Source organism: Populus nigra, chromosome 4 (genome assembly GCF_951802175.1).
Source record: "Populus nigra chromosome 4, ddPopNigr1.1, whole genome shotgun sequence".
NCBI lineage: Eukaryota > Viridiplantae > Streptophyta > Magnoliopsida > Malpighiales > Salicaceae > Populus > Populus nigra.
In genome coordinates, this window is record NC_084855.1 from 23,136,114 (window position 1) to 23,154,067 (window position 17,954).

At 28.8% G+C, this 17,954-nt stretch overlaps 2 protein-coding genes across 3 annotated transcripts; one reads left to right on the plus strand and one right to left on the minus strand.

Moving 5' to 3' along the window:
- LOC133692456 (uncharacterized) lies at nt 1-1,983 on the minus strand. Of its 2 annotated transcripts, XR_009841893.1 has the most exons (3): nt 1,295-1,983; nt 676-1,018; nt 1-276 (listed from the first exon to the last, which is right to left on the minus strand). XR_009841893.1 is itself a non-coding variant. In XM_062113421.1 (2 exons), exons 1-2 carry the CDS (start codon nt 1,775-1,777, stop codon nt 956-958), a joined length of 546 nt encoding a protein of 181 aa, XP_061969405.1. In that variant the 5' UTR covers nt 1,778-1,983; the 3' UTR covers nt 498-955. The 2 variants fall into 2 exon arrangements, 1 of the variants encoding a protein (XP_061969405.1); XM_062113421.1 differs by lacking the exon at nt 1-276 and having other exon boundaries at nt 498-1,018.
- Nucleotides 1,984-12,298: 10,315 nt separating this feature from the next.
- On the plus strand, nt 12,299-13,034 carry LOC133690720 (uncharacterized). The gene has a single exon (XM_062110985.1). The coding sequence runs from the start codon at nt 12,362-12,364 to the stop codon at nt 12,836-12,838; it is 477 nt and encodes a 158-aa protein (XP_061966969.1). The 5' UTR covers nt 12,299-12,361; the 3' UTR covers nt 12,839-13,034.
- Nucleotides 13,035-17,954: the final 4,920 nt, after the last annotated feature.

Here is a 17,954-nt window from a genome sequence, read left to right on the forward strand (position 1 = left end):
TGACACCTGAAACTTTACCTGTCATACAAGTCTCGCTAGACTTAGCGGTGCATGGAAATATAGTACAGTTGAATATCATAAATTCATAATTCCTGAACCAAATTCTAAAACCCGAAACTAAAAGCCCAGCTCATTTTGCCTAGCCAACCACCCAAACCCTGAAAAAAGCCTAGGAGTAGGGAAGATATATCTTGTTGCAGGATTCTATTTTCATAAATAATGGAGTCAAATCCTCAGCTCAAATTCTTTGACAGTAGTGACTCTCGAGATTTACACCTGAGCATAACAACATGAATACAAGCCAGTTAAAGAAAATGGAGATTACCAGTTAATTGATGGATTAACCATCAGCTAAAGGCAAGACTGTAGGATGGAATCCCAAGAAAATACAGAGAGAAATTTAAAAAAACCAAGCTGAGAAGAACTGTGAAGTAGTAAAAACTCCATAACAATTGTAAATGGAAACGTATAATGAAGCTGAAATAACTCTCATCGTATAATGAAGCTTAATCCTTTTATTCCCGAACTTTAATATCATGGAAGTATATAACTCTCATCAATCTAAGAAACTTACACCACAAAAAGCGACCCGATATGGATATGGATAGCACACATATTTTGTATTCATAGTACAACAAATTAACATTTAAATTGAACTTATATCGAATGTATCACCTGAAATCACCTCAACCGAATTACTCCTGTCTCCCTTATCTTCTGTAGGCAGGACGCCAATTTTCATCATACCACTGCCTCCTCAAATTTCCCCTTTCGACTCAATCAAATCCAAACAGCGTCCATGCCACACGAGAAATTTTCTGCTCTCCACTACTCTCCATAATAAAAGAACCCAAGCAAACACACTGGATGGAAGCATCAGACCTGCTAAACAGATTCTCTGCTGATGAAATTTACAAGATGAAATGGATAACCCACAAGTAACCTTAGCCGCACGCTACAGGAAATCCCTACCAAAATTCTCCTGTTCAAGTTCATATCTTACCTTCCCAGGTTGACTCTGCATGAAAATTACAAAACATTAAACCAAAAACACAATTGTCAAAAACATCACATCAAATCAACGTAAAGATCCCTCTCAGCCCTTAAAAAATAACTCCATTTAAGAAAAAATGAATTTGTAATCCACAGTATTCCGTTCAACTTTGCTGAATTTCCATGAAAAAATGAAGCTCAAAACACCAAATTTTTTTTGATTAAATCTTATCGTAACCAAATCAACTCAGCTAATCTTAGAAAATCAAATTAATAACTAGTAAAAGCAATGAAACTAAACCTTGGCAACAGTATCAGCAATAAACTTTCGATGCCGAAGAGCTACAATGTCCCCATTACGAACAGCAACACAATCTCTGGGCATCTCAAACAAGGAAAGTGAAAATTGCTTAAAAACAACACCAACATCGAAATAAATAAGACCTGAACTCGGCACATCAACTCGAATCCCTTTAACAGGAAACCACAGAAACAACTCCTGCGACGAAATCCCCGATAAAGCTCCGATCTGCCCGTAACTCAAACTGCCCGTAACATTCATATCGTAATGCAATTCACTCTCAAACTTCGCATTGCAAGCCTGATCCAAGTGTACCTCGAAACGCCCCGTTTCATCGATCTTGAATTCCTTCACTCCCTTCGGTAGCAACCCTATGGGGAGCCCGTGCGCTTTTAAGACATCGTATATCGATTTTTCCTGATCGGAATAGACGGTTGTGATAGATATTACAAGAAATGAAAGGTAACAAATTAAACGAAGCATTTTATTTTTCTTCCTGTGGTTAGAGCATGAATTTAATTTAATGGTTATTTACAGTTTGGGGAATGTGAATTAGGGTTAGGGTTTAAGGATTTGTTTTGGAGAGAGAATGGTGGAGGGATGGAGGAACTTGGAGAAGTAGTCGGAGGAGAAGAACAAGACAGCGGTGCCAGCTTGCATCCAGCAATGATTAGGAGGATGATCAATTATTGGCATTGATTCGGTACTGTTTGGTAATGTGAAAGTTATTGTTTTTTTAAAGTTTTTTTTAATATATTAAAATAATATTTTTTTATTTTTTAAAATTTATTTTTATTATTATCATATTAAAATAATTTAACAATATTAAAAATATTTTTTTCAAAAATATAATATCACTGTAAAAATAAACACTATTTTATAAGAACCAAGATGCAGTCAATCCAACCTAAGATCTAGGTTACACCATAATTGGTTGTAAAATCTAACATAGAAATTGACTCGGGATAACACTAATGTCAGGAGGTCAACTTCAAAAAAAATTTAAAAATTAAAATAGCATTCTTTTGATAAAATAAAAAATAAAAATAAAAACCAACATATTAAAGATTGTGTTTTAACAAGATGAAGCCTGAATCAATTGAATTAATTTATATTTTTTATCAAAACAATTATATTTTTTCTTTTATATTTTTAACCTAGATAGATTTAGGTTTTAAGTCGGCTAGGTCTCAAGCCGATCTAGATTTTAGGTTTCAGGATGAAAAGATTGGTAGATTTGCATTATAAACCAATTTTTCTATTTATTCCCTTCAACTAATAGAAAGTTGTCATGTGTCATCAAAACACATTTGGAATGCGGATCGAAGAGTGGGTGTTTAGGGTCTATTTAGAAGTATGGTGAAAATTGTTTTTTAAAATATTTTTTACTTAAAAATACATCAAAATAATTTGTTTATTATTTTTAAAAATTTATTTTTGACATCAACAAATCAAAATGATCCAAAAATACCAAAAAAATTAATTTGAAGCTAAAAATAATAATATTGTATTAAAAAATACTATATATATATATATATATATATATTAAATGAAAAAATTATAAATATTATACATGCATGTTTTATATTAATATTGAAATATATATATATATATATATATATATATATATATATATATATCATATTGTATTAAAACAAATCTAGATGTTTTACAAATATATCAATATAATATAAATATATATTTCAGGTACGTTTTGAGTTGTGTTTGACAATAATCATACCTTGCCCATTACCTATCAAGTAAAATAATTATATAAAAAATATTCATTCATTCGAATTGGGTTGATATACATCTATTTTGGATTAAATTATTATCCGTACATATAAAGAACGTAATTTAACAAGTGGTGAAAAAAATTGCTTTGGGTAAACATCACAATTGTTTTAAAAATTCTCGTTTTACACAGGTAAATTCAATTTCTTTTTTCAATATAACAACATTGATTTAGATTATTTTAAGAAAAAATAGTTCAATAAAAAAATCTTGTCCACGTCAAACTCAATAAGCATGGATGAACTTGTAAGATAAACAAGGTTTTATAAAGTATAAAACTAAAAGGTACGAGGAAAATATTGTTTCCCTACGCCCATTAGTATTATGGATTATAACAGTAATTGACAAAAAAATTTCATTTTAAGCCCTTTTTTCATTTGTTTTTTTTTAATTTAGTCCTTATATGATGCGCTTATATGGATTTAGAGTTGATAAATTATTTTAATTTGCTTTTTATATGATTGTTGCGGTATCAATAAAACATCTCAATGTTGGGTTGGTATCAAAAAAATATCTTAAGATTGTGGTATGGTCTAATTTTTAAATAGTTTAGTTAAATAAAAAATAATTTAAATAAATTAGGTTATTAAACTTTGTGAAGTTAATGACTTGGTTTGCGAGTTTTGTGATGTAACATTGGTTGTTCCGGTTCACAAGTTTAGTAGTGGTTTTACTTTTTACTAATTGAACTTGATTATTTAATTGTTTATTTTTCTCTTTATCATATATTTAAAAAAATAGTTTCAGAAAAAATAATATAATTAAAATTTTGAAAGTTCATGGGCCTGTTGACGAGTTCAGCGAGTTTAACTTTTAAAAAAAATATTTGTTTCGATTTCATCCTTCGATATTGGGCTAATTGAGAATTGAGTTTCATAATTTGTTTTGTTTTTATTTCTATAAGGTTATCATAGTCTTAAAAAAGTCTCAATATTGATTTGATGCTTGATTTTGCAATCGTCCATTTTTATTATCATATAATTAAATAAAAAATAGTTTACAAAAAAAAGTTATTAATCCCAATTAAGTCCATTACACAGTTTGCGGGTTTACAGGTTGACCTGAGTTACCCGATTTACAGGTTTAACCATCAAACCTAATATGTTTTTTTTTAGTTTTTGGTTCTTTAATTTTTCTAATTGTTGTTTTATTTCATTCTTCTTCAATGTTGGATTGATTGAAAAATAAAATTCATGGTTTATTTTTTTCTACTTTGTATAGGGTTATTAAGATCTCAAATAAACATCTTTTTAGGGTTGATGTTCAATTTTGCAAGTATCTAATTTTACCATAAAATTAAATAAAAATATATTTTAATAAAAAACAAAGTTATTAAACCTATTAAAATCCATTACCCAAGTCACGGGGTGACCGAGGTCGATCAAATCTAACATCATCTTAATATTAAAAAAATATTGTCTTAATTTTTTTTTCAAAATTATGTCATGTTTTTACTTGCCTTCTAAATTTTCTTTGAACTCATTAAATTGAATGATTCACTTTGGATTAACTTCCACGCGGTTTAATTCGAAACTCAAAGATCGAACTACTTGATTGAATTTAATAATAATGTCAAAAAAAATTTCATGCTTTTAATATTTTTTAATTTTAAAAAATAATCTGACTCGTAGTGAAATACGGATAAACATAATAGTAAATAAGATAACAACTTGACAAAAAACTTCTACCACCGGATCACTGTTTGGATGCTATTTTATAATGATTTATTAACTTCACTCCCATCGGTAAAAAAAAAATACAACAAAAAAGAATAATAATAATAATAATAATAATAATTTAACCTTTGACTTGATCAAGTTGAAAGTAATCTATCAATAGGGAAAGGAAGGGCGAGACATAGCATGTGAAGGTTGGGCATGAAGTATGATTATGATTTTGTCTTCACATGTAATAATAAACAATAATTTCGTTACTATTAATGATAGAGGATTTATTCCTAAGCATGTCTCCATGAATAATTGTATTCTTGTCATGTTGGTTCGACAAACGTATCATGTTTTGCTTTACCAACTTCGTTTGTTTGTAGAAATGTATATTGCTAGGCCCTACAGATCCATAATACTCAAGTTATTGAAATATGTTTTATTTGAAAAAAAAAATATTAAATTGTTTTTTTTAATATTTACTAATTATTTTGATGTGTAATATAATTAAATAAAATCGCTCTTGTTTTATATATATAATAAAATAAAAGAGAATGACGTGTCTTACCTACAAAATTAGGGTTTGGAATTTTTATTCAACAAAAAGAAATTGATGAAAACACGCAACAACACTATAATACTTAAATAAATAAATAAATATTATCTACCTGAATATAATTTAAACTAAAATGATAATACTTTCTTGTATAAAAGGAGGGAGTGGCGTAAAGTGCACAAGTGTTATGGTAAAGTTTTCTTTCTTTTTTCTCCTCCTCCACCTCATTAACTTTTATAATTAATTTACAGTGATTTAACATTAAAATTACTTGTTATGGTAAATTAGAGTTTATCTTAACATTTTTTTTAAAAAAAAGGTTTAACAAACATGTGCAAATTACATAAAATATTTAACAATCACTAACAGTAAATAAATTAAGCGGTAACATTGTATGATACTCAGTGTTTTTGGTAAAATTGATAAAATTAAAAGGTTTGATACTTAATTATTAATAGGCAATATAAGTTTCCTTTGCAATATAAAAAAGATATAAAAAAAAGGTAAAAAAAAAAGCATAGTTATGAAATTACCTGACCCAATCTATGACCCGACTCAAGGCTCGGATCATTGGTTATATAAATTAATCTGAGTTGACTCGGGCTAATCTATATTTCAAAATCATTATGTTAAAATAATGACATTTTATTTTTTAAAAGAAAAGTTAAATTGAGTTTCACTCGGGACTCTTAAGAATGTCACTCTATTTAGTCTCCTCTGAATAGTGTAATCGTCTATGAGTATCTGGTGCAGCCGGTGGCCGTGGCGCTAAGACGTTGTGTGTTGTTGAGTGTGTCAAGACTTGTTAGGATAACAATGTTTGATTTTGCCCTCAAATTGCCAATACAGCTCGAATGAGAAGTTGCACTTGACTGGTGAGTTGTTGAAGGTTCGGTTGGGTAGAAGTGTTTGTGGTAACATGTAGATTTGTCTTGCGTCCTTACCCAAGTATGTCTTAATTGTGTGTCATGAAATGACCTGAAAATGTTAAAAACAAGCTTTAGAAACTAATGGTTTTTTTATTAATACCCTCACAGACGGTGCCAATTGATGAGTCTTAAAATCCAAGATAGTTAGAAATAAGGCTAACGTGCTGGGTAATCAGTTAATATCTTAGTTCAAGCAATCTGATTCGTTCTTCCTATATAAGGTACTTAATGACTTGATATGAAAAGTTTAGGTGGTTAATAATTAGTGGTGTCTGGAAAATCAAGGTGACTGGTAACTGATACTTGCAAAAAGTCTCATTTAATGGATATAAGGACTTTCAAATGTTTAAGGCACCGTTTGAGAACGCGGCTGCGGCTGCGTTCCCAAAAAATTTGAAATTTTTTTTTTTGTTAAAATTTAATATGGTTTATACGTTTTGGATCGTTTTGATGTGCTGATGTCAAAAATGATTTTTAAAAAATGAAAAAACATCGTTGGCATGCATTTTGGCACGAAAAGTTATTTGAAAAGCACCCGCAACCACACTGCCAAACACGCTCTAAGTCAGTTACTTTGTAGAGAGAGAAAGTGCAATGATAATTTAGAGAGATAGACTCTGAAAATATATATGCTAAAAGTGTTCAGAATGAAGAGATTATGAACTTTGAGCTTGAAAGATTCATAATGCATTTATAGCCTATGAATTTTGTTATTTTGTAGAAGGGAGATGTTAAAGTGTAATTTCATTCTTGTGACATTTTAAATTGTATTATATTCAAAACAATATATATTGGATCATTATAAAATATTAAGAGATTCACGTGAGGTTCTGAAAAAACTCTTAAAGAAATGCCTTACTCGAGCCTATTAAAAATAAAAAAATAAATCTAAACAAGATGCTAGGATCCAAGCATGCTAGGCTCGGGCATGGTAGCCCAATCCCAAGGGGATACCGGGGTGTATGCCCAGATGGTGGGCTATCATTCTTGAGCCTATGCACCTTGGTGAAAACTGGGCTCGGGTGTAACAGCCTGAGCTTATAGGGATGTTTTTAGATTTTTTTAGGATAGGGTTTAAGCTTTTTGAAAGGTTTTTTTGTCCATTAAATTTGAATTTATAACCTCTTTACATTCATGAAAAAACTCAGTAATAATAACTATTTAATATGATCATGGCTCCTTTTTCTTGTTTCATAAATCTTTTGCTTCCAAAATCATGTATCGAAAACCCACCAATCCCTTATATCACTCTTAATGATTTTTTGGAACCCGGTTTATGCTGACCATAATCTTATATAGATATGTGGACCATACACTAACCTAGTACATATTTCATATGACCTATAGTACTCGATTATTACTTTTAGCCATAAGATTTTTCAGAATATACTGATTTTTTTTGGTACCAAAACCAATGAAACCCTTGCAATTTCAAATTTTCCTTGCTAAGTTGGAAAATATTTAATGTATAATGTTTGCCATAATATACTTTTAAAAAATATAAAAATCAACAAGGATAAATAAATTATATAACAAAAAAAGAATGATGGTTTAAATGGTAGATTATTTGATAGGAGTCTCCGCATTATGCTTTTTAAAAATATTTTTTTACTTGAAAAAATATTAAAATATTTTTTTTCAGATTGCTTCTTTTACTTTTTAACATAATATCAAAATCATAAAAAAACTAAAAATAATATTAATTTAATATTTTTTTCAAATAAAATCTATTTTTAATAGCGTTACCCAGCCATAAGTAGAAGGCTATGGAAGTGAATATTATCGAGCATTGAGATAACAACATGGCCACAAGATACGTGCGACATGGATTCTTATGTTAAGGTGGATGGTCGTCCAATCGGTTTCTTTACTTCAATTTTAGTTTGTTGGGCTTGGCTTAAAGCCTAAATATTTGGGTCCGGTTTTTTTTTTTTGGAGTCAATATTTATATTTTTAATTTATTTTTCAAAAATAAATTAAAAAAAAAAGACTAAATCAAAACTAAAACTCAATTGTTGAATTGAAGAAGGCGAATATTGAACAAATCAAACCGCTCTAGTTTTAAAAATATTATCTTTTAGCAAAAATATGAAATCTTAAATTCTAGTTAAAAATAGTTTATAATTTTAATTTAAAATATTTACATCATTTTCTCCAAAGTAGCGTGCTTAGTGCTTGTATAATATAATTAAATATAATAGCTATTGTTTTTATATATAATAAAATAAAGGAGAATAACGTGTCTTCCCTAAATTGGGGTTTGGAATTTTTATTCAAGGAAAAACATTGATGAAAACATGCAACAATACAATAACACTTAAATAAATAAATATTATGTACCTAAATATAATTATGAAAAAAGCTAAATAAAGTAGGGAAAACACTATTAACTTTTTTTACAGAACATTGTGGATTGCTATAGTGTCTTTTCATATTTGTTTTACATATAGTTTTTTTTTGTTATGATTTTTTTTCAAAATTATTTTTGTTACTTTTATTTTTAATACTGAGATGGTTGAGAATTTTGTTTTGTAATTTTTTTTTTATGAGGTTAACATGGTTTGCAGGTTTATCGAGGTAACCCAGGTTGCTCTAGTTTTATGGATGTGATAAATTGTTTTTAATTGAACTTGGTTTTTTTATAGTCTATTTTTTTTCTTGTATTGTTAAAATAAATAGTTTAAAAAAAACCATGTTATTAAATTTTATACGGTAACAAAAATTAAAGGATGTGGGGGAAACCATTGTTTGTCCAACACTCATTGCACTGTGGATTTCATAATCCATAGTGTTTTTTTTTCTTTTTTTTTTCTTTTTCTTTTTTTTTTCTTGTTTTTTAATTTTTGTTATGTTTTTTACCATGAGAAAATTACCACAAAGCCCTTGAATGCAAGGCTAAAAAATTGGAATGACATGGGTAATGTCATAATTTCGTTGTTTGACCAAACATGAAAATACAAAATCACTCATGTGCAGAAAGCATTGAATTATTTTATTTCAGGGTTAAATTCATTATTTTATTGTGCATTTACAAACACAATTACTAAAATAACCCTACTCAATTCCTAAAAGATTTTCACGTCCTATGAAAAGACCATCCTATCCTTGAAACAAAGATAAAAGAGAAAATAACCAAGGGGCAAGATAATAATTACACTATTGAAAAACATTTTACACATGATTTTTTTTTGTTATGATTTTTTACAAAATTATTTTTGTTGATTTTATTTTTTAATATTAAGATGGTTGAGAATTTAGTTTGTAATTTTTTTCTTGTCTTTTTATAAAGTTAGCATGGTTTGTGAGTTTGTTGAGGTAACCCAAGTTACCCCAGTTTATGGATGTGGTGGGTTTTTTAATTAAATTTAGCTTTTTTATAGTTTATTTTTTTCTCATATTATTAAAAAAATAATTTTAGAGAAAATTCATGTTATTAAACTTTATGATGTAACAAAAATTAAAGGATGTGAGGGAAACCATTGTTCACCCAACATCCATTGCACCGTGGATTACATAATCCACAATGTTTTCCTTTTTTCTTTTTTTTCTTTCTTTTTTGTTATGAATTTTTTTTCAAATCTATTTTTATTGATCTCATCTTTTAAAATTGAGACCGTTGAGAATTTAGTTTTGTAATTTACTTCTTTTTATTTTTCTTTTATATGAGGTTAATGTGGTTTACGAGTTTACCAAGGGAACTCAGGTTGCCCCGGTTTACGATTTTGGTGGGTTGATTTTTTATATTTTTTAATTGAACTTGACTTTTTTTTATAGTTTATTTTTTCTTATATAGTTAAAAAATATTTTTAGAAAAAAATCATGTTATTAAAATTTATAAAGTAACAAAAAATAAAAGATGTGTGGAAACCATTGTTCATCCACGCATATTGCATTGTGAATGACAATAGTAATTCATAGTGTTTTGCTTTTTTTTTTTCTTTATGTTTTTTAATTTTTGTTATGATTTTTTTTCAAATTTGTTTTTGTCGATTTCATCTTTTAATATTGGGATGATTGAAAATTTAGCTTCATAATTTGTTTTGTTTTATTTTCCCTTTCTATAAGGTTAGCGTGGTTTGTGAGTTTGCTAGAATAACCTGGATTACCCTGGTTTACGAGTTTGGTGTGGTGTCTTTTTTTAATTGAACCTGATTTTTTTATCGTTTATTTTTTTTCTCATACAGTTAAAAAAAATAGTTTCAGAAAAAAAGTTATGTTATTAAACTTTATAAAGTCCATGGACCTATTTACATGTTTGACTGGTTAACTTGGTTTGCAGGTCTGACAAGTTTAAATTTTTTAAATTAGTTTTTTTTCCATCGCTAAATATTGGGTTAATTGAGAATTCAGTTTCATAATTTGTTTTATTTCTCCTTTTATGAGATTATCGTGATCTAAAAAAAATCTCGGTATTGAGTTGATGTTTAATTTCGCAATTATCTATTTTTGTTATCATATAGTTAAATAAAATTAGATTCGAAAAAAAACAAAATTATAATCTCAATGGAGTCCATAACCCAGTTCAATGGTTTGACGTACTAGCCCGGTTTATCCGATTAAAATGTTTGACGAGTTTACCCACTGATAGGATATGCTTTTTTTTTTTGTTTTTGGTCTTTTAATTATTTTTAATTAATTCATTTTTGATTTCATCGTTTAATATTGGTTAGGAAATAGACTGCATTATTTATTTTTGTTTTCTTTCTAGGAATAATTATCTCAAATAAGTGTTTATTTTTAGGTTGGTGCTCAATTTTATGAGCATCTGTTTTTATCATATAATTAAATAAAAAAATTATAAAAAAGTTATTAAATTAATAGAGTTCATGACCCGGGTCGTGGAGGGACGAAGTCTATTTTTATCTCAATATTTTTTTTAAAAAAATTATCATTTTGAAGTTTTTTTAAAAACTAAATCATGATTTTATTGATCATCAATTTTGTATTTAAAAATATGAAATTAATCGATTTAAGTCGAGTTAACTCTCACACGATTTAATTAAAAATTTGAGTTAGATAAAGAATTGAGTCGGGAAATTTCAAAAATAACCCACTTGATTAAATTTAATATTATTAAAAAAATCTTTATACTTTTAATATTTTTTTTAAATTGACCAATCTCGTGATAAAACACGAGCCAATATACTACTTTACACTAAAATGATAATACTTCCTTGTATAAAAGCAGGGAGTGGCGTAAAGTGCAAAAGTGTTGTGGTAAAGCTTTTCTCCCTCTCTCTCTCTATCTTAACATTTTAAAAAAGACGCTTAAAAAATATGTGCAAATTACATAAAATATTTAACAATCACTAAAAGTAAATAGATCAAGGGTAATATTGTATGATACTCATTGTGTTTACGGTAAAATTGCTAAAATTAAAAGGTTTAATACTTAATTAATAATAGGCAATATAAATTTCCTTTGCAATATAAAAAAGATATAATAATAATAATAATAATAATAAAAATACATAACTATAAAACTCGATAGAGCTCATAATTTAATTTAATCTAACCTATAACTTAACTTAATGTTCATATTATAGATTAGATGGATTAACCTGAATTGATTTATATTAATTTTAAACAATATTTATTTTAAAATTATTAAGTTAAAATGATGATATTTTAATTTTTTTTAAAAAAATAAATCGAGTTTCATTATGATATTGATCGAGTGAATGATTTATCAAGTTAACTCGTTAGGCTAGACAAAAGGCATGATAGTGGGGAAGGTGACTGGTGACTTGATCCGCATTGAAAAAACCAACCGCGCAATTCACTGTAGTGAAAGGCATGGAGACTGTTTGGAGCATTGTTTTAAAACCCAGAACGGGTTGATCTGAGACTTGGTTAATTCGAGATTGAAAGCGGATTAGGTTGAAGAAAAAATAGAGAAAAGAAAAATTTAAATTGACTCGACGGGTTGATCCAACAAAACCCGATTGTGACCTATTGGTTTTTATTTTGATCTTTTATTGAAATAATGTTGTTTTAATTTTATTTTTTTTTAAAACTCATATCTTGAACCAGGCGGGTGGGTATATAAACTATGATTTGGAGAGTCTCCGATATAATAAATACAGTGTACTTACTTTTTAAAAGAGAAGAAGAGCACAGAGAAATGGCAACATCATCTCTACACAGACTCTCCTCTCAAATCAACCGCATTCCTTCTCTCTCTCCCTTCACCAAATCCATCCTCACCCGCTCCTCCGCCACCACCACCGCCGCCGCCAAAGTCGCCGATAGAATCGTGAAGCTCTCTGCGATCGATCCGGACGGCCAGAAGCGAGAGATCGTGGGTCTTTCAGGTCATACTCTCCTCAAAGCCCTAACAAATAACGGCCTAATTGACCCAGCCTCGCATCGCCTGGAGGAGATCGAGGCTTGCTCCGCTGAGTGCGAGGTCAACATCGCCCAGGAGTGGCTCGAGAAGCTGCCCCCGAGATCTTATGACGAGGAATATGTGTTGAAGAGGAATTCGAGAGCTAGGGTTTTGAACAAGCATTCAAGGTTGGGTTGCCAGGTTGTGCTTACCAAGGATCTCCAAGGTATGGTTGTTGCTGTCCCTGAGCCTAAGCCTTGGGATATTCCATAATTAGAATAATGCTGATTTAGCGGGGCTTCACGGCTTGTTTGTTTGGGATTAAATGATGAATAATGCTGATTTAGTGGGGCCTGACAGCTTGTTTGGGATTAAATGATGAATAATGTGCACAATTGAAATGAATTCTTGTTTTGATTCAGTTGGATATTTGGGATATTTCCCTTCAATTGGGCGTCCTTTGAATTTATTTCTGCTGTTCTGATTCAGTTAAGGCTTGTGTTTTCTTTTGATTGCTTAGAAACTGTTGGATAGTAAAGGATATCTGGTGAATGTTATTTGTTGTTGCGGATATGAGAAAACTCAGCTGTAAGTTTTAGGCATTGATATTTATCGAAAATGTTGATGAGCAACGCTGGTTGGGTTTGTAAACTTACCGAGTTACCATGAAGTAGAGAAAGAGGTAGGAAAATTTAGAATCACCTGTCATCTGGATTATAAATTGGTTCAACTTTGATCATTTAGCATATTGGTTGGAAGTAGATTTATTGAAGGGCCCTGTTTGTCTGTTTAATCAGGTTTCTTTTACAATATCCTTAAATCTTGAAATGACATTTTGGTTTAAAAATGCCATAGAAGCTCTGGCAATGGTTTTCTAATCAGGTTCCATCTTATACAGTTGCAGAGCTTGGGACTCTTGAGTTTTTTATATCTTTAAAGAGCAACTTGATAGAAATTCCTACTTTGGAGTGAGACTTTTACTTGTAGTGTTGGATTATGAGGTGTCTGTTAGAATAGTCAGCAAATGGAGGTAAAGTAGGTTGTATTCAAGAGAAGTGCTCCATACTGAGTTAAATGACCAAACTTTTCAAAGAGAAACTAGTATGTATTGAATTATTTCTTAAGACCTGATTGCTGCTTCTAAAGTTTGTGATCTTAATCAACTAAAGTAAATTTTAGAATTTTTTATGATTTTTATCCATTGAAAGGGTTATGGAATTAATTGAGATTCTAACTTCTAAGTGGTGTTTTGAGATTAATTGAGAAGTTCAAGATTCATAAAAAGTTTGAGATATCATAATTCTTAGTTTAGCATTGGAAATTCTGGTTGTGTGCACTTCTTTGAAGATGGGCCAATGTTTTTTATGCTATGGCGTCTGCTGCCAAAGAAGTCCTAGACAACATGGAGTTGTAAATCATGGGAATTCACATCAAGTAACTTCAAGCATGCACTTGCCGGGGTTTCTCTTGGAGAGAACACTGGATGGGTTTAACCATGAGCATATTTCCTATGCAGTTGAGGGTAAAAGAAAAATTGTAAATTTCAAATTTGTGGGATTATCTCCTTATTAAGGCCTACCTCGGGCGAGCACCAAAGTCACTCAGCACAATCCAGTCTAGGAAGTTTCCATCTTGGTTGCTTGTGCTGTTGCAGGTTCCTAGGTTGCCTGTATTTTTAAGTTGGTGAAGATACAATGGTAAATCCCAGTTGCCAATTCTCTATATAATGGAGATATTATGATCTTCAAGTTATGGCAGTACAATTGGATGAACTTGCGTGTTGATTTTGGAAAGGTTGATCGTTTTGTGAGAATCAGTTTGGGATGTCCAAGAACCATAAATTGCCAGTTTACTTACAGGAAATCTTAATTTTATCACACAGAAAAGAAAGGTAATTAAGAATGTTTTAGGTATGAATAGGAAGAACGTCCTTATCTATGGAGGTCATCCCATCTATTACACATTCTATTCAATTCATTTATTATTATTATTATTATCTATTCTTTTTTATCTTGGGTTTTCAGTACTCGTTGGGATTTTACACTGGGATTTGCATGAACAAAACTGACCAAATAACTTTGATGTCAATCTTATAAAGTATAAGTAAGATAACATAAACTATTATAAACAAATCAATGATTGACATATTAGAAAATATAAATCAATAAAATATATGACATGCATTAAAACATCCAAATAACATGAAAAATAGTTTTAGAAAATAAACTATAACTTTATAATAAAGATATATAGCCACCCTCTAAAATTAAAGAAAAAAAAAATTTATAACAAACCAAAAGATTATAGATTAAAACATATATAATTAAAATTAAATCTGTACGCTAGAATACATTAACTTAAAAGAAAGTTAAATAACAATTTAAATTTTAAAGATGCTAAAAATATTTTTCACAATTAATCTATATTATTAATTTTTCTTCTCACAAAATAAACTAAATAAAGTCTAATATAAGAAGAATAAAGCCTTAAGATTGTAAATAAAAGGTGTATGTATATATATATATATATATGTATATATATATATATAATAAGAATGTTTTGCAAGTAAAACATGGAGTTCATACAAGTTTAAATCTATAAGTATGTAAAAGTATAATTAATAGTAGATATGCTTTCAACACAAAAATAATAATAAAATATTCATATTCATATTAAGTATATATTCAAACTTGTAATAGATATAAAATAAAAAAAAACCTAGCATGCATACTAATAATAAAATTAACTATCCTTAAATTAAAACAAGAAGAGTACTTACTTTATTGAAGTACTTTCAAGTAATTAATATTTTATTATTGTTAATGATGAATCCTTTATTATTAAAGCTTTTATTGTTCATCATTGATGGAATTATGATATTTGCAATATAACTCTCAAGATTTCAATAACGTTATCTTGATTTAGATGCAATTTTAAATAAGATTTTTGAAATAAAAATTATGTAACTCAAATATCTTTTAATAAGATGAATCTAAGTTTTAGATTTGAGAGAAAAATTATAGCATAAAAAAGAGAAAAAAAACACTAAAATTATGACACATACCATAATATAGATTTTACTTAGGGCTCAAAACTCTACGCACATCAGGAGAATATGCTTAATTGGATTTACCTATAATTGTGCAGAATGTAGATGTACTATCTCTCTCTCTCTCTCTCTCTCTCTCTCTCTCTCTCTCTCTCTCTCTCACACACACACACACACACACACACACACACACACACACACACACACAATGGCATCATGCACATACATAGAATGAATGTTGCATAAGATTCTTGAGTATACAAGAGAGCTTTTCTTTTCTTTTTCTTTTTCTTTTTGTTTGTTTAACCGTGTTTTAAACTATGTTGGGCCGTATGAAAAGCATAATTAAAGTCTTGTCAAGATGGAATTAAAAACTAGTTTGTGTGTTTTAATTATGGCTAAAGGTTTTTTCAGATATAATTTTGCACTTTGATTATATTTTTTATCCCTTAAATACTATAGAAAAAATTTACTCAGATGAATCCTTTTCTTTTCATGCCTAAGCTCATAAAACTTATCTAATTAGCTAAAGGACTTAAAAAGATCAATTTTGATATTAATAAATTTGTTGTGAACAGGATAGCTCGATAAAGGTGATTCTTTTCTGGTCAATAAATTTTTATTTAATTGATTTAGTTTTTTTTTAAGCTAAATAGAGGGTGTTTTGATGGTGAAAATAGGAATATTGAGGTTTTTATTATGTTTTATTTGGATTGTTTAGGTTAGGGGTGAGAAAAAATCGGAAAACTGAGAAAACCGGGGAAAAAAATAACCGAAAAAACCGAACCGTGAAAAAAACCAATTAAACATATTAAAATTTTGAAAAAACTGACCGGTTCGGTTTGGTTTTGGTTTTATAAGCTTAAAACTGAAAAAACCAAACTGAGCCAAACCGGTTTGAATCAGTTTTTATCCTAAAAAACCAAACCGAACCGAAACCGGCCAGTTTGAACCGGTTTTGGTTTTTTTTTAAATTTCGGTTTGATTACTTTTTTTTGATAAAAAATGAATCGAACCGAAAATAATCACCCCTAGTTTAGGTGAACCAAGCCAAATCGAAAAAATCGAGCCAAAATCATAAAAAAACCGAGCCAAACCGGTTTGAACCGGTTTTTGTCCTAAAAAACCAAACTGAACCGAAACCGGCTGGTTTAAACCGGTTTTGGTTTTTTTTAAAAAAATTTAGTTTGATTATTTGTTTGGATAAAAACCGAATCAAACAAAAAATAATTACCCCTAATTTAGATAAAGATGGGTTAAAATCTCGGTTTTGAGTGGCATAAACTTTTTTTTTTTTTTTTTTATGTTTTAGTAGATAATATATTGTTTGCTTATTAAAAAAAAGCCCGCCTGGACTTCCAGGCTCAGCATCATATGGTCTTTTTTCAAAGATTAGGTGTGCAAGCATGATCTTGCAAACCTGCGCTCATAAGTTGTTCTTTGAAGCTCATGTACACCTAGACTTGATTCGATGATATTTAAAAAATATTATCTGCTTATATCATGATTTTTAAATAATTTTATTATGATAATATTAATAATTATTCTATTAATAATTCTATATGAACATAATATGCATATTAAAAAAAATTACACATGAATATTTAATAAGAATTAAATATTTATTTTAAATTCTTTTATATAATTTTATCAAATTAATTTTATTTGTCATAAGAAATTCAAGAATTATCGAGACATGGTTTTTTTGTTTCCTTGATTGAAACTTGCTATTAAAATTATGATAAGTTTTCATTTTCAAAAGACTAGCGAAGATATGTTTTTGTCAAAAAAACAATTCATGAATAAGGATGAGAGTTTTGAATAAAAAGATAAATATTTTCCTCCTTAATTTAAACCATTAAATTATTTCTCATGAACATTTATTTTAATTGCTTTTTTATTAAAAAAAAATCATGTTGCTAATTATACACAAGATATATTTTTGTCAAAATAAAAAAGACATACTTGAATGAGAAAAATGAGATTTTGACTTCAAATATAGTTTTCCTTCAAAATTCAAATCATTATATTTTTACTAATATCTATTCTAATGATCACAAACATAAATAAAAATAGATTTTAAAAAGCTCCACAACATCACGTGAGTACAATGGCTAATTGCGTTGAACTGTTTCTTGATTAGTACAATATAAATATATTTGTAAATTTAATATAATATATAAATACTCCAATATTGATATAATACGCGCCCGTGCCCATATATATTATATTAAATATTAAATAATATTTTATCCAAATAATTATCTGAAACTCAATAAATAAAACATTAATATCTAATGTTTTTACAAAACAGATAATGAATAAATTTTTTATTATATA